Source organism: Pogona vitticeps, chromosome 5, assembly GCF_051106095.1.
Source record: "Pogona vitticeps strain Pit_001003342236 chromosome 5, PviZW2.1, whole genome shotgun sequence".
NCBI lineage: Eukaryota > Metazoa > Chordata > Lepidosauria > Squamata > Agamidae > Pogona > Pogona vitticeps.
The window spans coordinates 190,145,089-190,170,248 of NC_135787.1; the positions used below are offsets into that span (position 1 = coordinate 190,145,089).

The 25,160-nt window shown below is 46.4% G+C and overlaps 1 protein-coding gene across 10 annotated transcripts in view; it reads right to left on the bottom strand.

The window, feature by feature from the left end:
* The window catches only part of PFKFB3 (6-phosphofructo-2-kinase/fructose-2,6-biphosphatase 3), an 88,407-nt gene that overhangs the window by 16,928 nt on the left and 46,319 nt on the right, over positions 1 to 25,160 (bottom strand). For 7 of the 10 annotated variants that reach the window (XM_020811648.3, XM_078376501.1, XM_020811647.3 and 4 more), the window contains exons 1-8: positions 16,971 to 17,489; positions 6,671 to 6,796; positions 5,664 to 5,760; positions 5,186 to 5,252; positions 4,324 to 4,398; positions 3,150 to 3,206; positions 1,961 to 2,085; positions 1,059 to 1,266 (exon numbers count right to left, since the gene is read on the bottom strand). In XM_020811648.3, the coding sequence (XP_020667307.1) occupies positions 1,059 to 1,266; positions 1,961 to 2,085; positions 3,150 to 3,206; positions 4,324 to 4,398; positions 5,186 to 5,252; positions 5,664 to 5,760; positions 6,671 to 6,796; positions 16,971 to 17,049 (834 nt within the window). In that variant the 5' untranslated portion in view covers positions 17,050 to 17,489. Of the gene's footprint in view, positions 1 to 1,058; positions 1,267 to 1,960; positions 2,086 to 3,149; positions 3,207 to 4,323; positions 4,399 to 5,185; positions 5,253 to 5,663; positions 5,761 to 6,670; positions 6,797 to 9,875; positions 9,922 to 16,970; positions 17,490 to 25,160 lie in introns of those variants that run through there. The other 3 variants (XM_078376499.1, XM_078376502.1, XM_078376498.1) reach the window with 2 other exon arrangements.

Genomic DNA, 25,160 nt, shown 5'->3' on the forward strand with positions numbered 1-25,160 from the left:
CGAAGCCACCACAGAAAGAAACAGAATTGACCAATGTCCTAGTCAGCAGTTATAAAGTCCAGAATCTCAAGGCAGTTATTGCTTTGTGGATACAAAGCATTGCCAACTCTGAAGAAGGGAGTTTTCTTGCTCGCTGTAGATTCTACATGTGAGCAAAGTGGGAAATTTCAGTTCTTGCTTGTGCGTAGGGCACACTTGCAAGAAGGACCCCAGTCTCCAGACACATCACTGCTCATGTTACCGAAGTGCCAAAGCAGGCAGTGGATCTGGCCTCTTGGTTGGGATTTCAGAACTACTGAGCAGGGTGACCACTATTAACGAAAGACCCCACCAACTCTCTTGGAAGTCCACTAAGATCCAAATCAGGCCATTACAAGGAGCTTTGTTCTCCCTCCTTATTTATGCCATAAAAAGGGAGCCATTCTTATGATCATGCACAAACATTCTAGCAGCTTTGGAAAAGGTCTTTCCAGGCCTTCAGAAGGACCCCCTCTTTTCCCCTCACCAAAGCATCTCTTTTTTTGTTTGGCTCTCCCAAATCTAAAATACTATATTTTTCCATGTATAAGACGCCTGCGCCCCCAGTTTTCTAATCCAAAATTAAGAAATCTAAGTAGGCCTTAGCAAGTGTAGGGGGAAAGGGATCAAAGCGCTGCAGGACTGCTTTGATCCCTGCTTTCCCCTCCACTTGTTTTCGTTCTTTCCTCAGCTTACTTCCGTGTATAAGACAACCCTCAACTTTTAGTCTAAAGATTTAGTATAGTTTTATACACGGAAAAATACGGCACATCCGAATAAAGCCTGCTAGCCTCATGTAGATTTTGAATACAGAATGGACCTGGTCTAGGGAAAGGCTAATGAAATCCAAAAACACCAGCGATAGATCCCTGTGCGCGTACTTTTAACAACCGAATCCTGTGGGTGTTCACACAGAAACAAAGGTCAAAGTGCTCTGTACAGCTTACTTCCAGGTCAGCCCACACACAACTTGCAACCACATCATAATTTAAAAGTCGTGTCTCTCGATTCCAGGAGACAGGGTTGATTCCGACCCTTACCTTCTTCCCTCTGCTGGATAGCCCCGAGTCTCCTCCGATCTTCCCTTTGAGGTTGGATTCACTTTCACCGTGTCGACACAAGTAGATGGTGCGAGGCTGGACATGGATGTTCATCAAATAGTACACAATTCGGCTCTGGATGTGGTCTTGGACCCGGTTCACGAGGTACCGCCGGCCAACATCAATCACCTTGATAAGCGAGAGCTCTCTAGAGAGGGGAAAAAGGGAATCAGAACAGTTTGCTCCCAAAGAGAGTGGGAGCGCGGGGGAGACACGCAACCGTGTCCAAAATCAAACCCCACAAAATGAACACAGCAGCTGTAGAAGTATTTGGCAGCTGTTCCGGGTGCATTAGGCTGAATAGGACACATTTCCTCCTAAATTTTCAAGAACAAAGGTTGAGGGCAAAGTGGTGAGTAGTCCTACCAGATTTCAACAGGATCTGAACCGTACCAGCAGGTGGTTTGAAAGAGCACCTTTTCTTACTTCTCTGGTTTTGTGGACTCAGGGGGCATAACTCGCTTGACTACCAAGTTATTGAAACCTGAGGAGTGCGGGTAGATATGCCACACCGAGCCCAATCATCCTGCCAACTAGCTTATGGAAACAGTTCAACATTCAAAGTTTCTTGTTTTAAGCTTCCATACAGTCTAAAGGGAGTGCCTTGGCACAGACTTTCTATACACCTAAGTAACTTCAGAGGGAACTATTTACCAAAACTGTGTGTGTTGCCCAAAGGTAAGAAAAATGGGTTTGTTTTACCAGAATAAGAAACACATTTGTTTTGACTTTAAGAGAGATCCCCAAAGCAGCAAAATGTGAAGAACGTAAAGAAGTGTCTTTTAAACAATTTGCAACCTAGTTTGGTATGCCTAAGGGGGGGAAAAACCCAGTTTCCTCACCTGTCATAATCATCTGGATCAAGAGGCTGGTAGCTAGATTGATAGCAGCTGATTCTCTTCATAAAATCTTCCATCGCGTCAGTTGAATTACAGTCCTTGTAATCTGGACTGGACAACTTGACTTCCTAAATCAGTGCAACAAAGAAAAAGGAGTGTTGGTGTAAGAACTGGCATGAAACCTCGACAATTTTTACTGCTCGGATAGCGGAGTCTGATTCCGACTGCTGCGTTGCTTCAACATGACCGTCATCGGGGTGCGATTTCTCAAAAAAATTCCCCCCGATTGCTCCCTCTTTAACAAATATGAAGAGCATGATTGAAACAGCCTCTTCAAAAGAGGTGTAGTGCCCATCACCAAGAGCCACTTTTAAGAGGATGAAAGAAAAGGGAAATGAGCAAGCATGCAGAAGACCTTGCACAGTTGCTGGTTCAGGTCTCCCTAGAAATCAGCGTCAGTCTAAATCCTTTAAAAGACTGTCTCAGTGGGCAGGGGAGAGGAAAGGAGTGAAAGCCGTACGAATTAACCCTCGGCCAGAGTTTATAGGTAAATAATTACAACTAAAGCACCTGTAATGAGTTACTGGGGAAAATGCGAGTACAACTAAGTTACAGTTTATTTATTTATTTATTTTATTTCTATCCCGCCTATCTGGTCATACTAGACCACTCTAGTTAAAAAATATATATAATTACAAATGCATTTCAGAAATAATGTGGACAATTTTATTTACTGGTGAAACTATTATTTCCAAGTTATTTTTAAAAGTAACTGTGAAAAGACTTTTTAAAAAACAACAGAGATTTAAAATGTTTATAGACTATCTGTTGTCCATCCCGGGGGCGCACGCGTTATGTTAGCAAAAAGCAACAAGCAAGGCGACAAGTAACAGAACGGGTCACTTTAAATATCAGGTGTCCACATTCTTACTGCCTTTGGGTTTCATGGGTCTCTCCTTGCTTATCATGATGCTGTCTTTGAGCCGATCTTTAGAAAGGGTCGATGATCAAACGATAAGGCCGGCACACTCCAGGTTATCGAAGGAGGGTCCGAGGAAAGCCGTTTCTGCCAAGCCAAACCCTCAGCCAGACCAACCCAGAATATCACCAGTTCTATCAGCATCTGGCTCCAAGGAGCTCTTTCTAAGACTCAACAAGATCCTTGATGGGAAGCGACAGTTTTTGTGCTTACCATAATATTAGTCGCAACCACGGATGGGTCATTGCAGACAGATTCTATGAAAAACACCTGGGGGAAACAGAAAGAAAGACGTTTTTGAAGCATGTCCGAACCTACGTTGAATGTCAAGTCCATTAATCCATCTACCACTCTATTCCAACGGTTATCTGTTCTCAGAGAGATCTCAGGATAAAAACGGTATATCCTAGCCCCGATACTCTGAGAAGCCAGGGATTGATCTTGGAACATTCTGGATGCAAAGCACACTGCGGCGTTTTGTGCAACGTCTACCCCTTAGCTAAGGCTTCCTAATGGTGCTCTGTTTCACAGATCTTGAGAGACCTCTGCTTTTAGACTACAGTCGTGCCCCGCTGGACGATTACCCCACTCTACAATGAATCCGCTTTACGTTGACGTTTTTGCTATCGCTTTTGTGATCGCAAAACGATGTTTTAAATGGGGTTTTTTCACTGCCCGATGATCGGTTCCCTGCTTCGGGAACCGATTTTCGCTTTATGACAAACAGCAAACAGCTGATCATCGGGTTTCAAAATGGCCGCCGGCTGAAGAAAATGCCACCCCCGCTGTTTTCTAGGATGGATTCCTCGCTTTACAGGCACAAAAAATGGCCACCGTATGGAAGATCTTCACTGGACGAGCAGGTATTCAGCCCATTGGAATGCACTGAACGGTTTTCAATGCGTTTCAATGGGTGTTTTTATTTCGTTTGACGACATTTTCGCTCTACAGTGATTTCACTGGAACGAATTAACGTCGTCAAGCGAGGCACCACTGTACATCTCTTAGAATCCTGCAGGTCTCACAGTCCCACCTTGACGCTGTGTTCCAAATAGGACTTTTCCAACCTCTGCAGTACCTGAGTAGATGGTTGTAACCCACGTGTTTCAAAGAAAGCTAGAAAAATGACATTCAAAATCGCAAGAGAGCTATCGCTAGAACATGACACTGGGCAGAGAAAGAGGGAGGGAGGAAAGTTTAAGAATCATTATTTACATTTATTTTTTGCAAAAATGAAAGGGAGCGGAACAAAAGGGGTTTTAAAAATTGCCAAAGTCACAGAAATTTCCAGCTCTAACCCTATAACAGCAATAACCATTTCAACCTCTCTTTCTGTTAACTCCGATAAAGGCTTGTCAAACTACACGGCTAGAAAGTTTCTACTCACTTTAAATCCATTTTCTTTGGCAAAATGCAAGATCATTGACCTTCTCTCTCGGGTTGTGTTTGTAGCATCAAAAACCTTTTTGGAAAAAGAAAAAAACGAGAGACTTAATTTTAAGAAAAAGTGCGGGGAGGGGGGAAGATATTTCTCAAGAGCTGTTCTTCCCAAGGAAGAGTCAGGATCAACAGAGAACCACACATCCAATTCAGATGGACCATCTGGTGAGCGATCTCTTGCAAAGAGCATTTCGCTTTAGAACTTTAAAAAAAAACTTTTCTTGGACTACAACTCCCAGAACCCCCTACGGTTTCTGGGAACTACAATCCAGAAAGCTAATTTTTCTCAGCCATGATGCAAAGCATGTTATTTGCCCTTCCAGCCCCGGACAGTTCTTAAATGGCAGCCGCTCCCCAAGATCATCAGCAGACCTATCACCTCTTGCTACATTATCCTTTAAAATAAAATTATAAAAAAATGAACCAGCCTGGGGGATACACTTGCTTGAACCTGAGACCCTCCCCTTGAGAAAGCATTCACTCTACCATTAAACAACGGCTTATCCTCCTTCTTGCATTTTTGCCAGGGTGCAGGAACGGAAGTATGTTTAGTAATCTTTGTGGTTCAGAGATTCTGAGCTTGGTCTCCTATGAATTTGCTAACACGGTGGTGGACATATTAAGAAAAAGAAAAGGGTAACCCGACTAAGCATCAGCTGACCCCTGAGCTAGAGAGTGGCCTGAATAAGTCCCCTTTTTGCTGGAGACCAGCCGTGCAGCCAGAGGCTAAACTAAGGAGCTCCCTCCAAGCTGTGAGATTTGACCATAAAAGGCCCTCAGATTGGATATTTTTTTGAAGTGCCACTCACCGCAATCTGACCATCTTCTTCAGTCAAGTACAGCTTGACGTCTCTCAGGGCAGCTAAGGCACATTGCCTGCAGAGCAGGAAAAGCAGGTTAAGAATATTTTGGATCGTAGCGTGAGTAGAATCCCAAAAGCCATTTAAGTCCCAAACACAGTCTCAACCCCCTAAACTAAACAGATCATTAAACCATTAGGTTCCTAAAGGCTTTTTCCTTGGCCCTGCCAAGAATCAATCCGGACCTGGTGGGTCACCAGTGCCTGCGCTGCAGGAAGTTGTTTGAATGATGAAAATCTGTAGATGGCATGAAACTAATCAGATTACAGACATGCGCATTGCTTGCGTCTCCGCTATGCTGTTTGTCCTGTAAATATCACGCCGAGTACTGGACAGATTAACTGGAAGAGCACCTCCACTTGGAGAGCAAAAAAAGAACGAAAGCAGAGACTCGTCCAGGGGCATTCTGGAGGAGAGTCACACTTACTTGCGAACTTTCATGGCTTCTTCATTATCGGGACGAAAAAAGTCATAGGAACTGTAATGTTTCACGGCCTCCCGGCGATACTCGCCAACGTTGAACACTGCAAGGGAAGAAATGGGGGAATCAAGGCCAGTATTTGGGGGGGGGGGATCAGCCCAGAAAGACATGCAAGCAAGTGACATTTAATGAGCTTTCCGTGCAAAGAGCAAGATATGTGTATTCTACCGGGCATGGCAGACCCGTTAGCAGCAACCTGGCGATGCGACTCCTGTGAACTGGGACCCCTCCCTTGCAAGGCAGCTGGAAATGCTGAGTATGAATGTTTAGGTTCCTCCCGAAGGTTGTTGTGCACAAGTAAATTATACCAGTAGGCAAAAGCTTTTTTTAATGGTTTTTGTTATCCGTTTTAATATTTCTATTTGCGGTTTCTATTTTATGAGATTGTAACCCACCCAGAGTAGTGCTACGACAGTAATGGGAGCAGGCTGCAAATTGAATGAATGAATGAACAAATGAATGAACGAACAAACGAATGAATGAATGAATACAGTGGTGCCTCGCAAGACGATGTTAATTCGTTCCACGAAAAACACTGTCTTGTGAAAACATCGTCTTGCGAAACGCAGTTCCCCATTGAAATGCATTGAAATCTAATTAATGCGTTCCAATGGGGAAAAATCGTCATCTTGTGAAAATCGTCCATAGAAAACATTGTCTTGCAAAGCGTAACAGCGATAGCAAAAACCAATTGTCTTGCGGATTAATCGTCTCACGAGGCAATCGTCTTGCGAGGCACCACTGTAACTAGAGATGGGTACAAACTGCTGGTTTGAGTTAGTTCTAGGAACTTGGCTTTCAAAGGAATTATTCCTGAAGATGCCATGTATATAAACACATTTCCAAAGAATCCATCATCCCTAGATCCCTCTAAAGTTGGACCTCACAACCATCTGAAAATCTGTTCGAAGTCACCTTTGGTTTTATGGGGATGAAGTAGCCCAGGGCCTTACCTTTTGTGGGGACACCAATCCAATTGAGGTAGCGTGTGAGCTTCTTGGAAATATAGGTCTTCCCACGGGCTGGAAGGCCAACCATAACAATCACAGTGGGAGAATTGGTAAGCTGCGGACCACATGCTGTAGGGCAAGGAAGACAACGAGAAAGTGAAGACAACTCAGACTCCCCTTGGCAGTTTTGATACTACATTATACAATGAGGCAAGTGGCTGGCCACAGAGAACTGGAGAAGGATCAAAGACAAGAGTTTAATCTATAAACTAGGACGACTCTTAGCTCAAATCTTCCCACTCTTGGTGGTCATAACAAAGCCAGCCTCTCTCTCTCTCTCTCATGCTCAGCTTCATTAACTATGGCATTATGGCATAAGGAAAACAGTACCCGATTACAGAACCGTAAGAACTACCAAGTTAATGTACGTAAAGTACTGTATTTCAAACAATGAGAAAGCACTGCAAATGTTATGATTATAAGCTCGGCCATTCCAAAAACCAAGGAATGACGGAGAAAATGCCTATGTTCCAAATTAGCATGTACATCAGCCTTTCCATCTAGCCTTGAGAGGTAAGAGACTAGGCATTTAAAACCACGGATTTGCAAAAACCTTTTGATTTGTCATTGCAAGGAGCATCTGCCAGGCAGAGCAGATAGCTGTAGGGGCAACGGGTGGCCAAGGTTTATGCAGAAGTTGCATATGTACATATGCCTGCCTATGTCATTTGTTTTTTTCTCTCGTGGCATCTGATGCAAAAGTCAGCATCCGTAGGCTTACAATAAGGTTCTAGCCTGGAAAATATAGTCCTAAAAGTAACCCTAAAATGTTCCTTCTCTTTCCGTGGCCACTCTCCCCAGCTGTCGCTCAACAGAGCAAAACCTTTGCAGAAGGCAACACTCATTCCTATCCCTTCATTGCAACACTCGCACACCGGGCATGAGAGGGTTCTGTAACTCTCTAAGCGCCCATCCTACCTACTGCATCCTCATGACAACAACAAGCAAACACCTTGCAAAGCATTCACATGGAAACATGAAGAGCAGAGAATCTGCCGGGTTGCAGACAGTCCAGAAAAATGAAGCATGGTAAGCTACCGGCCCCGAGTTCCTGCAGGAGTTTTTGGAGTGGAAGGAACAACACCATCAAGACTTCTTGGATTCCAAGCATCTTTGATAAGAGGCTTGCCTTGGGAACAAGATGTGCCAGACACCAAACAAAAACGTAATCACACAAAGGATGCCAGAATCTTGCATCCTACAAGCCCTTGATTAGATAAGAACATATCAAGGAACTAAATGCATCCTTCTGAAGCCATGCTGGAAAAGGGGAAATCCAATGACAGGAGGTGATGTTTCAAGCCCCAATCTATGGCTCTATTCCCTTAAAACACTGAGAGAAGAGAAAGAGTGTGATGAATTTTCTCTAAGGAGAGACAACTTCAAATTGCCATCCAGCCAACAGCAACGTCAGGCAAAAGCATTCCCTAGGATCAAAAAAGCAAGGTTGGAGGCAGGTTGGAACTACAATCGTATCTCGGTGTACGAACGAAAATTAACGCAATTTTCGGTTTGCGAATGAAAATCCATTGAAAATAATGCTTTGGTTTACAATTTTTTCTGCAATACGAAGCAAGTTTGCATCGCGTCTGGAAGGTTTATAGCGCCGCCCCCCATGCACGCATTCCTATGGGAAACCGTGTTTCGGTTTGCAAATTTTTCGCATTACGAAACGTCCCAGAGAATGCATTCAATTCGTAAATTGAGGTACGCCTGTACAGAAGTAAACACAGCTTTGGACCGTAAGTTGGATCACATGCTTGTGTGCCTGTATGTTTCACAGACTGAATTACACTTTCTTGGATATTCACCCAGCATACAGACAGAAAGCTTCAGAGAAGGGACCAAAAAAATGGGGATCTTCACAAATCTCTCAAGTTATTCTTCTTGAAACGGTTATATTAAAAACTGTTCTATAAAAGCAAAGCAAAGCAAAGCGTGGTGCTTATATACCATCCCATAGTGCTTCAAGCACTCTCTGGGCAGTTTACAAGTTAATTATGCAGGCTATACATTGCCCCCCCCCCAGCGAGCTGGGTACTCACTTTACCGACCTCGGAAGGCTAGAAGGCTGAATCAACCTTGAGCCGGCTACCTGGGATTGAACCCCAGGTTGTGAGCACAGTTTTGGCTGCAGTACAGAGGTTTAACCACTGTGCCACGAGGCTGTACTGATCTTGAAGGGGACACTCCAAATGTTAGTTATTGCTAAATAAATATAAAAGCTGTAGTTATGGCTTTAGTGAAATCAAGAATCAAGAAGGTGGGAGTTGCTATGATCACAAAAACAGCAGAATATATTTAATCACCTTATTTAGCCTCATAGAATTAAGCAACTTGTTTAGCTATAGCATTTTAATTTGGCTACTACAAACTAGCTTAGAACAATGGAAGACAACATGTTGTTTTAGGGGCAGAAAGGTGAATCCCAGCGCTTGAGGTAACTGCCTGTAAGAAGCTTCTTGAAATGAATAAAAATGTATCAGAGCAATACGGTGCGTAAAACTAATGACGACGATGCCGTTTCTGTGCATGAACACAAAACAGTTGTTCACTATTGCATCCAGGCGATAAAGTCCCTACAAACTAAGATTAGTGTTGCCAACATCACCGCTGTTACTGTTTCCTTGGAGGAAATGTCCATTTATATCTGAGAATATTTGCATGAAGCAACTATCATTTATTTCTCTGTTAGTCAAATCAGGCATTTATGCAAAGCACGGCACACTGTCCAAAGGCATCTTTTTCAATAGGGACTTGGAGGCTAGCTTCTTTCCTTTCCTGACTTGCGAGGGACAAGCTAGAACACCAAAGTGAGCATGGCTGACCATCATTAAACAGAAATGCAAAAAAAAAAAACAGGCTGGCGTTCCAGTCACCAGCCATCGGGTGATCTTCCCCGCCTGTATGGGGTGCAAAGATGAATCTACAAGAACTTGAAAGCACGATCATGTCTCAGATCGTGCTGCAGAATAAATGTGATCTTCGCTTTCTTTAGTTTTTGTGCCCACAACAACAGCCACCCGGGAGCTGGGGGGGGGGGGGACAATAGCGTAAGACAGGCTTAATTCCATTTTCCTCTTCCAAGATATATACATACACAAATTTCTGTCCCTGTGCATGTGCCATTTAAATATTACTAGAGTACCTGCATGTTTCTGCTTCCGTGAGCACTTCATTCTTGTAACAATTCTGATTTTTAAATTTCACTCAGTCTCTGACCCCTGGAAAAATATAGATGTATTTCCTTTCAAAGGATGCTAAGTCCCAGGGCACCCTATATTTTTGAAAGCCCTTTTCAAAATGATTTGTGCTTGCCTTGAGCCCGCAGTGAGATATTCTGCTGCATACATATGAAAAAGAAGAAGACAAACGCAACATGAATTAACCTGTCCTGCAGGCAGGAGGGGGTACAAAATACGAGGAAAGTAAGATTTGTGAAGTGTCAGAAGGAAGGGAAGGAGGGAGGGAGGAGAGGAAGAGAGGGAAGGAAGGCAGGAAATGCTAAGGAAGGAAGGAAGGAAGGAAGGAAGGAAGGAAGGAAGGAAGGAAGGAAGGAAGGAAGGAAGGAAGGAAGGAAGGAAGGAAGGAAGGAAGGAAGGAAGGAAGGCAGGCAGGCAGGCAGGCAGGCAGGCAGGCAGGCAGGCAGGCAGGCAAGTGCTGATGATGAGGAAGGAAGGAAGGAAGGAAGGAAGGAAGGAAGGAAGGAAGGAAGGAAGGAAGGAAGGAAGGAAGGAAGGAAGGAAGGAAGGAAGGAAGGAAGGAAGGAAGGAAGGAAGGAAGGAAGTCTTAGCATGCCTTCTTTTTTGGGAGAACATATGAACTCCTGTGCTAACGTGATACAACAGTGGAATGTTTAAATAAGAAATATCACAAGTCACTGAACAGTAGAGACTGCGCTATCAGTTGACTTTGACAGCCAAATTGTCAGCTGGCAGACGAAACTGCCCTTTGGTGAATGGGCTAGCTAATTAGAACAAAAGTAGAAAAACTACCGGGCAGATACATGGCTGGATGGCTAGGAGAACGGGCAGACAGACACAAAAGGTATGCACAAAGGCGATCCATGTCAAGCTGACACACAGAACTCTCTTAACTCCCCCTCTCATCCCTCTTTCCCTCCCTCCCTTCTCCAGCTCATACATCCCCGGCCATTCAGCCAGGCACCGGCGCGGCTTGGCGATGCGACGACGTGGGAGACGTGCAATTTGACAGAAAATGAATGGATCGCCGCCACCCGCCGTGAGGAATTCTGACTCAGGCAAGAGCCCTCCAACCTGCCACTCTCTCCGGGAGGAGGAGGAGGAGGAGCGAAGGAGGAGGGATCACCAGCCAGACACACACAAAGCCAGGAGGATCCCCAGCCTGTCAAGCATCTGATGCTCGTAGAAGTCATTCCTGCTTTCCTCCTCCCCCACCCAATGGGATTTCATTCTGCTTGCATCAGATAAGAAACCTGAGTACTGTACATCTTGCTCTCGGTTACTACCAGCCTGCCTCCTCTTTCTCTGGAACAAGAACTTACTTACAAGAACTTTACTAACAGATTCTGATCCACCGACACATAAATAGACACAAAGAAACATCCAGGTAGAGAAAAGATTTTGCTCAAACACAAAAGAAGTCTCTCTTTCCACCCGGATGAAATTGCTCCATCAGTCCCTAAGAGAACCAGATTAAAAAAATGCTTAATTGAAAACAAACTGACCAAGATTCACTTCTAATGGTCATGCTGGGTCTCAAAGCAAGGAAGAACTAAGGCAGGAGGACTTAAACCGTCACCAATTTATCCCTTTCCTCTTTAATACATCTGGTCATCCAATGAAGAATGCTGTTTCGAAAGCTCATGGAAAAATGTTTTGAAAAACGCATCCACCAAAAGATGTCTACCATCCATACCTCTTCTATGAGCCCCATTCCAAAATTCTTTCTTTCAAGACTCTCAAATGGAAGTACAATATCCATTCTGTTTTGAGTTTCATATACAAACAATGCACACCATGTCAGGCACGCACATCTGCATATGCAAATAAAATGATCTTGGAGACCCTAGCAGAAGCACCCATTAAGGCAGAAAATATACTCCCCAGTCAGCAATCTTCATTAAAACTCATACAGATGACATATATTTCTCGAGAAACAGCCTAGCATCTGGGTTGTAAAGCATCTGGAGAATAGTTTAGCTGGATCAGACTTTCCTGTGGCCAAACACGCCATATAAAAGAATTAACCAATTTCCAAAGAGATTTTTGGCCTCTTATAAACGTTCATGAACTATAGTCTGCGTTTTCAGATGCACTGTTGTTGCATTCTGCTGTGTTGCATCTGACGAATGGTGACCCTAAGAGGTGTTCCAGGGTATGTGAAGTATTTAAATATTTTACCAGTGTCACTCCTCCCAGCAGATGTTGGTGGTCAAGGGCGGAACTGAACCTAGGTCTCCAGAGTCCTAGCCAAATCATTACCCACTACCCCACACTACCAGCTTGCAGCCTCTATGGACAGACAGAAATATCTGTCAATCAAAGCTACATTATGGCCAGAACGCTAGTGAGACATGCATAGACTGTCACATCTATCTGTAGTTAACCTTTATATAGCACTAGTGTGCACTTCTCAAAATGCCTGGCCATACACCCCACTACGTAATCACAATGCATCCCAACACCCCATCAATGAGATGCAATTAGCCATGGCAAGTTACTAAAACTTGACACGGACACCTACAGGATTCTACCAATGCCCCATCAATGAGCTGCAATCAGCCATGGCAAGTTATTAAAACTTCACACGGACACCTACAGGATTCTACCAACACCCCATCAATGAGCTGCAATTAGCCATGGCAAGTTATTAAAACTTCACACGGACACCTACAGGATTCTACCAACACCCCATCAATGAGCTGCAATTAGCCATGGCAAGTTATTAAAACTTCACAAGGACACCTACAGGATTCTACCAACACCCCATCAATGAGCTGCAATTAGCCATGGCAAGTTATTAAAACTTCACACAGACAACCACAGAATTCTAGCCTTAAGCATCAGAAAAAGAGGGGACACAGCCCATGAAAGAATATGCCAAACAACAGTGGCACTTAGCATCCACTATGGTTTATTCACTTATTTATTAAATGCATACCCTCCCCATCTACAGGCAAGCCACTACTCCAGGCAGCTACAAAAACAATTAACACATGGGCACAAAAATAGCAATTGAAGCAAGAGGCATACAAAAACAAAAGCCATCCAAACAGTTGATGGAGGTGAAGGTATGGCATTCACCAGCACGCTGAGTCAGTGATGACAGGCTGCAGCCACATCCTCTTTCTGTCACCCTCTCTCACTTACGCATACTCAAATGTAGAGTGCACATACAAATGCAAATGTAGAGAGATGAGTCAAGCAGGATGGGAACACAGATGGATCCCCATAAATGAGTCACGCCAGAAGGGAGCTGGCAAAGCCTAGCCTAAGTTGGAGGTGCTCCTCTGCGCCAAGGGGTTACCTGTCCCTCCTTGTTTTTCAGGTGCAACGAGACTCCTTCCTGATTTTAAGGGGGGATGTTCCCTTTAGAGCAATGGTTCCCCACCTTGGGTCGCCAGATGTTCCCAGACAAGAACTCCAAGAAATCCTGGCCAGCACAGATAGTGGTGAAGGCTTCTGGGAGCGAGTTTTGGGCCAAGCACCTCTGGGGACTCAAGGTTAGGAACCAATGCTGTAGAGCAGTGGTTCTTAACCTTTGTTACTTTACTCAGATGCTTTTGAACTGCAACTCCCAGAAACCCCAAACAGCACAGCTGGTGGTGAAGGCTTCTGGGAGTTGCAGTCCAAAACTCCTGAGTAACTCAAGGTTAAGAACCAGTGCTGTAGAGCAGTGGTCCCCAACCTTGGGTCTCCAGATGTTCCTGGACTACAACTCCCAAAAACCTTCACCACCACCTCTGCTGGCCAGGATTTCTGGGAGTTGAAGTCCAAGAACATCTGGAGGCCCAAGGTTGGGGACCACTGCTGTAGAGCAACACTAGTGGAGTGCAGCTATGCATCTCAGCTTCCTTTGATCACAGTGGGAAAAGAAATTCTTCTGAAATTCCTCTTGCATGACTCACCTATACTTTTTACCAAAAAAACCCTATCAAAGCAATACAAGTTTAAAGAAATAAAGAACTTAAGCCGCAGTTACTCTTCCTCTTTAATCTGGTTCACATTCATGTTCAAGAAACATTTAATGCTTGCAACCTGCTAGTTCCTTCTTCCTTGTCTGACAAATACAGAAATATCACTCCTCTCCCACTTCAAACCTGCCTTCCCCCGTACCTCTGTATTTGAAATGAAAAATGCTGCAACCGAAATCAAAAGCATCTGTATTGCATTGCCCGTCCGGAGAAAACTCCGGACGGGCAATGCAAGTTAGCTTTTGGTGCTAGGCGTCTGGCAGATTTGGCGTGGGCAACTTTAAGAGAGGTTGCCCAGGACCACAATCCACACATTCTGCACTACAAGGTAACTCAGAAACATATAAATATCAAGGAAAGCTGATCTGTATGCTACTGATCTTAAGAGAATAATGCAAGGAACTTTTTAAAAAAAAGCAGTCGGTACTACAGGTTTTCCCCATTTTCCAAATAAAAAAATGATACTGTGCTCCTAAATACGTTTTATTAAACAACACACACCTAATATGGGAGGGAGCCCCATGGCTTGAGATCCTATAGCTATAGGATTTTCCTTTACTAGAACCAAGGCTGGCACGCGGTCGGTCCAGCCAGCCGCTGCCTCAGCCAAGGGCTTGTATCACGTTGGTGAGACAACAAAGCTGGCAGTCACGAGATACATGGCGATGGAATACGTGAATGAAACGCAATTCACTCTTCTCTCTTCCCCCCCCCAAAAAAAACAATTCAGTACTACCGTTTCTGGGACAGCAGTACAGCTACCAACTGGCTTGGGAGGATTTTTAAAGACAATGAAGCAAGGGGGGGATTAGACTCGGAAAGCACCTGGATTAACCAAGCCGAAAAAGGAAGCAGGTCAAGATTCCGGAAAAGGCAAAACATCCAGGGGATTGCTTTATTGAATTAGGAGCAAACTAAAATATCAGCCGGGGCATCGGGGACCAACCATCAAACCACAGATCCTTAAGATTTATGATGATACGCAGCTTTGTTTTCTTGAAAGAGTCCACTGCAGCCACCGTATGGGAGCTCAGAAAGGTGCATTTTAAGCCGGAAGCTTGAGATGCGTTTGTTGGGGGAAAGGGTGGTGGACCAGAGGAAAAAGGGGTTACAGCGGCTCAAAGCTGCTGCTATTGCAAATATGCTGTAGCCCATCTCCTCCTCCTCCGTACTGAGCCACTCCCAACCGTTTCAGACAAAGCTGTCTTTTTCGTGAGCTTGGTTCCAACACAGACAGTGCAGGTAGGAGCTCCCTGACCTTTAATGGACTAAATAGGTATCCTCCTAAGTTGATCTATGGATAACTGAGCTCACAGGAAAGCACATTGGAAGGTCATCAACTGAGAGGGGGAGGATGGTGCAATGTAGCCCGGCATCCTCCCGTCCACCTCTTGCAGCCCCATCTTGTCTCCTCTAGAGTCAACGGCCTTATCTCACCAAAGCAATCCAGCTGTGTTTTCCAAGGGATCCCGTTTCACCTTACAGCATGTTGCCTTTTAATGATGTATGACCCCTCTTTATTCTAAATATCATCTTTTAAGGATCCTTTTCAACTTTAAATCTGGGCTTTCACTGCTACAAGCCTGTCTAGCTTCCTTTTCCAGGAGAAAAGATATAACATATTTCTTTAAAAATAATAATAAAATAAATCACAATAAAATATCAGGTTTGGGACATGCTTTTCCCACCATCCCCATCCGGGTTGAACAGGAGATGCTAAGCCTGGCAGCCCCAGAGCTTGATGAAGGAGGTGGGTCCCTCTGGGGAAGAAAGGGAATTGATCCACCCACTAGTCTTGCTGGCTAAAGGATCTGGGGAAGTGTGGAGCCCCCACCCACCCACACCCCTGGGGCAAAGGGCCTTTTCCCAGCCTCGGGTCTTTGTCCGGCTGGCCAGGCGCGGGGGGGGGGGGGAGGCTCTCCAGCATCTTCTGGGGCTGGCGGATGGCAGGAGGAGAGCCGCCCGCTGGGGCGCACCTGGATCGCAGGCGAAGAGGAGGAGGAGGAGGAGGAAGGCCGTCCCCCTCCCTTCCCTTCCCCTCCCCTCCCCCGGGTCCTCCCCCTCGCCCCCACCTCCGCCATGCGGTGCGTGCCGCGGCTCACAGCGCTCTCCCGGCTTCCCCCCCCCCACTTCTCCTCCTCCTCCTCCTCCTCCCCCGGCCGGGCGGAGGGAAGGAGGCGAGGCGGGGCCAGCGCGGGCGAGCCTCCGGCCCGAAAGAGCATCTCAGGTCAGCCGCGTGGCCCGGCGCGGGCTGGTCTCGCTGCGGCGGCGGCGGGGAAGAAGCTTGCGGGAGGAAATCGCCTCCGCTACCGGCAGAGCCGAGCTCCGCCACGCCTCGGGTCCGGCCCCGTCCCGGGTCCAGCTCCCCAAACGAGAAGTAGCTGCCGCCGCCGCCGCCGCCGGAGAAAAGCCGGCCGGGGCTCGCTCATCCGGGGGCGGCGGGCAGCGCTCTCCACCAGCGTGGCCTGCCTTCCACCCGGGGAGGAAAGGGACGGGCATGGGGAGGGAGGGGGGAATCCCGATCGCCCCGGCCGGGGAAGCACGCCGGAACCGGGCAGACGCGTCTCTGGGTGGGTGGGTACACGCGCGTGGTCCCCGAGGGCGCACGCCAGGCCACCCACGCGGCCCGGGCTGGGCCGCAGAAAAGCCGCCCTCCCCCCGGTCCCTGCTCAAGGCAGAGTTGAGCCACCGTCTTCGCCCCCCACCCCCAAAATCATCGCCGCCGTGCCCCCTCCCTGCCTCCCTCCTTCGTCGCAAGCAAGCGCTCCCGCCCTGAGACTCAGAGAGCAGGGCGTGGGGAGGGAATTGCCCCGATCCTCCGACTCACACTGTACTTCCCTGCGCTTGGGCGGGGGGGTCATCTCGCGTCCCCCCACCCCATCCCTTTAATTCAACTCCACTAAATAAGACAAGCGTTCCAGGTCCCCCCCCCGGGCATTCCATTTCTCAGCCCAGGCAAGCGCAACGCGGTCAGGATCGGTCGCCGGCACAGGACCCGCACCCACCGCGGACCCCCCCATACACACACACACACCCCGCGCTCCTGGCCGGCCGGGGGATACTTACACCGGTGGGGGAGCGCCGGGTGATTGTCCGGAGGGAGCCATATCTTCTGGATCCGGCTTTGCGTCAGCTCCATCGGCATCTTTACAGCCCAGAGCTCCTTCGGGGGCCGCGGCTCCACCTTGGGCGGCCGATCCAGCGGGAGGAGGAAGAAGAAGCGCGGGGGTGGAGAAGGGAGCCAAAGGAAGGGAAGCCGGCAAAAAAAGGGAGGGTGTCTTTTTCTCTCTTTTTTCCCTCCCCCTTTCGTTTTCTTGTCTTCCCCTTCTAGGGACCTCGAAGCGTCTCTTTCCGGGTCCGCGGATCGGACCAGGGCGCAGGCAAAGGATCACCAATCCGAGGCTTTTGGAAAGAAGCCCTACGAGGAACAAGCGGGTGGATGGGGGGGGGGGAAGAGAAGCAATCAAGGGGCAACTGGCATCAATGCCGAGCCAAAGAGCGAAGCAACCGCGTTGCAAACCGGAGGACGGGCAAAAGCGCCGTGGCTTCCCTGGGCGATCAGCTCGGATTCAAAGGCCGGGAATGAACGGCGGCGGCCCCGGCGCGGCTTTTTCTAGAGACCGGCCGGCAAAGCGGGTTGCGTCACGGCCCCCGCCCGCCTCCCCCGCCTCCTCCTTTAGCAGCCAAGGGGAGGGAGGGGCTCTCTCACTCTCTCTCTTGACCCCTCCCTCCTGAAGGAGGCGGGAGGGAGCCTGGCAATGCTCGGACCGTCCCACGGCTGCCCCCTTCTGGCGGCGGGAGGGAACCGTCGCAGCGCGCCTCCCCCCCACCTCCACCCTCTCCCCTCCACCCAGGACAAAGGGATAATCCAACAGGAAATCGGATGGTGGTGGTTGTGGGTTCTTCGTGTTCTGAAGGTTGTTCTTCCTGTGGCCAGCATCGTCCGAGGAACAGGAGTCGAAACTCTGTCCATGCTCTGTTCTACTCCGGTCCTCTGAAGATGCTGGCCGCAGAGACTGGCAAAACGTCAGGAAGAACAACCTTCAGAACATGGCCAAGAAGCCCGAAAAACCCACAACCACCATTGGATCCCGGCCATGAAAGCCTTCGCAAATCCTTCCACCTTTCTCCTTAAAAAGGCTTTCACAGCGGGGATCCGATGGTGGATTTGGGGGTCCTGCCTTGAGCAGGGCGGTTGGACTTGATGACCTTGCAGGCCCCCTTCCGGTGCCATGATTCTTCTACGATTAGATAAACCTGGGAATTTTTTTTTAAAAAAAGCACCCTTTTAAAAAGAATAAATTCTCACTTAGCACCATCGGCTGGATTTTTATGCTTCGCTCTGAGTTGGCTGCCATCGGATCCCATAAAAGTTGCCGTCTACACCTATTTAATTCTCCTGCGGAAACCAGCACGAAGTGCACAGAACTTGCTCACACGGTGCAGGTTCGAGAAGAAGTGGATCGCAAGGGTGTTGGCTTTACTCCTCCTGGTGTTTAGGCCCACATGAGCACAGGACGGAAGCAGACTGGCTAAAAGAGCCATCCTAAACATCAGGATCATTGAATCACTGCATTGGAAGGGGCCTCCAAGGACATCAGAGTCCAACCCCCCCCCCCTCCAGGCAGGAATAGCAAAACAAAGCAGATCCGATGATGGCTGTCTTAATTTCCTCTTGAAGGCCTCCAGTGTTGGAGTGCTCACCACGTCCCCAGGTCATTGACACATTGCTCTCACATTTAAGAGGTTTGTTCCCCTGATATTCAGCCTAAATCTGGCTCCCTGCAGCTTGAGCCCATTCTTATGCGTCCTGGACACTGGGATGATTGAGAACAGATCCTGCCCTTCCTCTGTAGGGACTGCCTACAGTTTACCCTATCAAGGCTAAACATGCCCAGTTCTTTCAGTCTTTCCTGAAAGAAGGTTTCCAGTCCCCTGGATCATCCTTGGGACAGGCAGCTGTGACTCCAGATGTTTTGGGAGGCGAACGATTATGGGACATGTAGGGCCACCATTACCCGTCAGTGCGACATGTACTGCTACACATGTGCACTCAATAAAAATTTTAATTACTCTTGGGTAAATGGCCAAACCGCAGAAGCCTCTGGGCTGCAAGGTCAGAAGACCTGCAGTCGTAAGATCGAATCCACGCAATGGAGGGAGCGCCCGTCGCTTGTCCCACCTCCTGCCAACCTAGTAGCTTCAAAGCGTGTAAAAATGCAAGTAGCTAAATAGGTACCACCATGGTGGGAAGGTCACGGCGTTCCATGTCTAGTCACGCTGGCCACGTGACCACGAAAGATTGTCTTTGCACAAACGCTAGCTCTACGGCTTGGAAACGAGGATGAGTACTGCGCCCTAGAGTCGGACACGATTGGACAAATTCTCAAGGGGAACCTTTACCTTTAAGTGGATATAGGATTACAAGCAACAAGTGCTCAACGCATCAGGACCAGGCTTTCACGTGTTACCATGCTACTCTGTTACCATGTATGCATCTATTATTTGTGTCACAACAAACACTATTTTAGTTTGCTAGTAACTGTTGATTCCCAGAGAGGTCCCCTACTCCAGAAAAGAATGTTTCAGATACTTTTGGAGAGAAAAGGCCCCAGTTTTGTAAAACTTTTGGAAAACTTGGTGGACTTACTCTTCTAAACTACTGCTCCCCACTTTGCTGATGGCAGAGCCCATACTTAAAGAGTCTAGGACCTGGTTCTGAGGTCATTGCAGCTCATTCTTTCCAAATGATGATGTAGGGAAATCTGTTAAAAGAACAAGAATGTGCTCTGAACTAATGAGCCACAGAGAGGTTTCAATGCTTCTAATTACTGTATTACTGTCTTTTGGGTAACCCGGATGTTCTTGGACTACAACTCCCAGAAGCCTCCACCACCACCTCTGCTGGCCAGGATTTCTGGGAGTTGTAGTCTGAGAACATCTGGATGCCCACGGTTGGGGACCCCTGTTTTAGACTATCCACATACACAGAAAGTTTTGTTCTCCAGTTGTTGCATAGAAAATAGGAAGGATTTTAGCAAATTTAGAATTTCAAAGAAGAAGCATGTCTGTATCATAAATGAAATTATACACTATGGACACAATCTTAAATGTTTTCTGAACTAGAGAACAGAGTGAGACTTGTACCTGAATAAATACATGTAGAATTACAATGTATATATATTGCTTACAGTATATCCTCTGATGAGAGGGACGTGTATGTAAAATTATGTGCCGTGCGAATCCATTATTAAGAGATTTAAAATATGTAGATAAACTATATAAACACAACACTGCATATCATATGCTTGTAGCAGATTACAGGGATGTATACTCCTTAGAGAAGCCCTGTTTGTCTATTCCATAGTGGTATATACGTAACACATTTTAAGTGCAAGTCAATACAGATAAATGTGTTGATCCACTTTAACACGCCCATTTGGGGGCTCTGATTTCCACCAGAAGCAGGACTTCTGTAAAGCTAATGGGTCTTAATTGCTCATTTAAAACTGAAGTACCTCCAAATATTTTGGATTATGAGACATATAGCTCATGCCAAGACATTGTCACTGGGAAAAAACTATATTTCCTCCAGCTTCTGTGGACTAGGGTCCCCTTTTCAGATCCGTGAAATTTTACCCACAGCAAAACCTTTTAACCTTTAAGGCTTTTTGCTGCTTTTGCTGAAAGAGATTAAAATGGCTGCAATCCTGCAGGGAGGACTCTAGAAATAAAGTCTCTTTTGCACTGGGATTTAAAATCTCCGAATTCAGATTATGTTGAAATCAAACATTTATTTAGAATTCAGTCCCAAGTAACTGTACCTGGGATTACAATCTCAGTCTTGACGCTAGACAGTACAGTGGTCCCCCGCTTGATGATTACCTAGTTGTACAACGAATCCGCTGTATGATTAGTTTTTTGCGATCGCTATTGTGATAACAAAATGATGTTTCAATGGGTTTTTTTCGTTTGACGACGATCAGTTCCCTGCTTCGGGAATCGATTTTTCACTTTATGACGATCAAAAACAGCTTATCGTCAGGTTTTCAAAATGGCCGCTCACTGTGCAAAATGGCTCCCTGCTGTGTTCAGGACGGATTGCCCGCATTACAGGCAACGGAAAATGGCCGCCCTATGGAGGATCTTCACTGCACGGTGAGGTATTTCACCCATTGGAACGCATTAACCAGTTTTTAAAGTATTTCAATGGGCTTTTTACTTTTGCTTGACGACGATTTCGTTCTACAGCTATTTTGCTGGAACGGATTATCATCGTCAAGCGGGCACCACTGTATTAGGTGTCCCTGCACAGATTCACTTCTTTCCCTCAGTCAGCATGTGATTTAGCTGCTGGCTATCCAACTGTACAATCCTGGCATAGCAATGTTGACTTAGAAGTCCTATATTCCTTCCATACTAATGCGGGTGGAACATAAAGGTAAAGGTTCCCCTTGACATTTAGTCCAGTCATATCTGACTCTAGGGGGTGGTGTTCATCCCCGTCTCCAAGCCGGAGAGCCGGCGTTTGTCCGAAGACCGTTTCTGTCATCACGGGCCAGCACGAGTAGACATGGAACGCCGTTACCTTCCCACCATGGTGGTACCTATTTGTTGACTCGCATTTTTACATGCTTTCGAACAGCTAGGTTGGCAGGAGCTGGGACAAGCGAAGGGAGCTCCCTCCGTCGCGTGGATTCAATCTTACAACGGCTGTTCTTCTGGCCTTGTAGCCCAGAGGCTTCTGCGGTTTCACCCGCAGCACCACCATATCCCACATAAACCTGGAACATACCTCCAGGTTAATGTACTTAGGATTCCAGCCAAAGGCTGTAACTACCTTGTAAAAGATCAGATTATTTATCCATGTAGTCCTGTATCGTCTTCTCTGACTGGAAACAACTATAGGATTTCAGGGTTTTCCCATCTCTTTGCTTGTGCGAGTCTTTCAAAATAGGATGCCAAGAACTGAGCCTGGGATATTCAGCATGCAAAACCGGTGCTGCACCTCCAAACTATGATTCCCTTCCCCCCTCAATTTGGTGCATCAGCTAGACTAATATTCCAAGAGATGATGATCTTATCCCACATCGAAGCCTCAACTTTGTTCTGGTGACATCAAGAGCTATAAAATTCATCCAGAAAATGGTATTAGAAAATGGACTTCCTTCCACATATAGGTTGCAACCCAAGCAATATGTAGTGCAATGACATCAGCACACTGTACTTTGATCTCACTGAAGTTACAGACGGGAAAGGGAGAGACGAGGTGGCCTTTTCGGGTTGCAGGACAACATCTGTGCTAATGTCTCATTTCAGCCCCCGAGACTACCAGGAAATAAAGTACACTCTACTCTGGGAGACCTATTTCTGTATAAGACATCTAGGATTGGCTCATAAGGGAAGGGTGGAAAGCCACTTTCTTTTTATTGTTAAATCAAAATCCATTTTTACTCACTGTAGCCATAGTCAAAGCTGTGGTTTTTCATGTAGTGATGTATGGAAGTGAGAGCTGGAAGTGAGAGCAGAAGGCTGACCGCCAAAGAATTGATGCTTTTGAATTGTGGTGCTGGAGGAGGCTCTTGAGAGTCCTCCGGAGTGCAAGGAAAACAAACCTATCCAATCTGAAGGAAATCAACCCCGAGTGCTCACTGGAAGGACAGATCCTGAAGCTGAGGCTCCAATACTTTGGCCATCTCATGAGAAGAGGGGACTCCCTGGAAAAGCCCCTGATGTTGGGAAAGTGTGAGGGCATGAGGAGAAGGGGACGACAGGGGATGAGGTTGCTAAGAGTCGGACACAACTAAACAACAACAACCTGAAACAAAAAATTGTAGGTTTATGAACCTTTATGTAAGACAGAAAGGCAGGAAACTCCAGTGTGTGCAAATACAATGCCTCTGGATATTGGCCACTGCTGATGTTATGGCTCTTTGGAACTTACGGCAATCTGACAATTCTGTGGGATTGTAAAGCAGGGAAAGGCACAGGCAGACATTTCCAAGAATAATGCACACAAAATGTCCTCCTGTTTCATATGATTGATTGCCGACTCTGTCCCCAGGGCAGTTCACCTGATTAGATGATTAGGAATAACTAGGATCCAGTTCCTTGTGCTCAAGGCGTGGACGCTGGGTATTTGAATTTCTCAGAGAGCAGGTCTCCTCTGAGCCATGTGCCACTCCACTTAAAATGCATTTTAAGTTTGTGACAGTGTGGAAGGACTGATAGGTAAGAAGAGGGAGAGAAGTTAAACAACAACAACAAAAAGATTCAGCAGACCTAGAAGAGAAATAGTGGCTCCCATCAGGCCCAGCATACGTATCATATTTCCCCAAAAATAAGACAGGGTCTTATATTAATTTTTGCTCCAAAAATGCATTAGGACTTATTTTCAGAGGATGTTTTTTCATGTATAACCATCTACATTTATTCCAATACAGTCATGTCATCTTCTGGTTGCTGTACAAGGGCGGAGGGCAGGATTTCACTTCACTGGGGCTTATTTTGGGAGTAGGGCTTATATGAGGAGCATCCTGAAAAATCATACTAGGGCTTATTTTCATGTTAGGTTTTATTTTTGGGGAAAGGGGTAGTTTCTTTGACATCACAAGAACCAGCCCCTCTGCTCTCATGTTTTGGCCCTGAAATCAGAGGGGCTGAGATGCTGCTGACTTGAAAGCTATGTGTACAGCATGTGAATGCAAAATAACAGATACACTTGCCTCCGGGAACATACCATCAGAAACTGAACAAGGCCTGGCTTCCAACACTGGAAAATACAGCCTGCAGAAGGTCACTCTACCCAGCCACAAGGACCAGGGATCATTGACAAAAGAAACCAGCTAAAGACACCCATCAACCACAGTGAGAAATAATCTCTTTCCCTTATTACAACAATACACCCACAACAAAAACACACTGATCACCATAATCACCCTATCTCCTGAAAAGGACAAAAGCTGTTCCCACAGCTATAAATACTCAACTATCCAACAAACAGCAACAGAGCATGAACAGAGTTCCTACTCCTGTCCTCCGAAGATGCCGGCCACAGAGACTGGCGAAACATCAGGAAGAACAACCTTCAGAACAAAGCAAAAAAGCCAAAAAAACCCACAACAACCATCAGACCGCAATCCCTTCATAAAGTTAATCTATAAAATATCATAGACGCTGACAATACTATGCCTGTAAATGTGATTGTTTTTGAAGGCTAGTGACATTTTCACATTTCCTTCAAATATCTGTTTTTCAAACTGTTTTGTAAAAGTGTATAATGGCTGCATTTTCCATACAAAATGTACAAAGGGAAGTGCAGTAACACGGTAAGAACTCAAAAATAGTTATAAAACAGTTAAAGGCAGAAAATAAAAGATACTGCCTTAATATGGTTATTTTTAAAAAGAGGGATTCGGATGGTTATGAGGAAAACAACCATTTCCATGTTCTTGCTGTTCAATTTCACCTCTTTCCTGTTCATGCAGCCCTAAAGCAGAGTTTGAAAAAAGTTCCTTTTTTTTTTTTGGATGCCAACTCCTAGCATCTTCCTAGATCGTTCAGGGAGATGGCTGGAAGATTCTGGGAGAATCCTACACACAGACACAAATTTTGAAAGCCGGGTACTGAATATTCTCGCCGTACAGATGCTCAAGTTACAGCCGCTTACATCTGGCTGGACCGTTTCTCAGTCCCTAAATAGTGTGATCTATATTTTGCCAGGTGCGCTGAGTGTGGCACCCACCGCGCAAGGAGATTTTAGCCCAGGGCTAAAACCTTACTCCTTTTAGGAAAGCAGAGGCCAGCCAAAGAGAAAGCTAAAAAGGTGTCAGCTGACTCGGTTGGCTCTGGCACGTTCCTCACGTCTCACTGCTGGCAGGATGGAGTGACAAACTCCTTTCCCTACCCTTTCCTTCCTTGGTCTGATCATCAAGTCAGCAGGCCACCCCCTTCGTGCGGGGAAGTGTCCTTCTCTAGTTCTTCACTCAGGGGGTTTTCCTAGCTAGCAGATCCAGTGGCCCAGATCACGCCAGAAATTTGCTATGATCTGAACAACATTTTGCTTTCTTCATCCACACTGCCCACACCTCAGGCAAAACAGGGCAGGCCAGCCCGCAGTAAAGGTTCGGAATTAAAACAGGGAAGCAATGCACCATTGGAGCTGATAGGGTGGCTATAGGGAAGGGACGGCAACATTCTTAAATGAAGACAATTTTTTTATTCCTACAAATAGATCCCTCCCTTCCACCCGTCTTT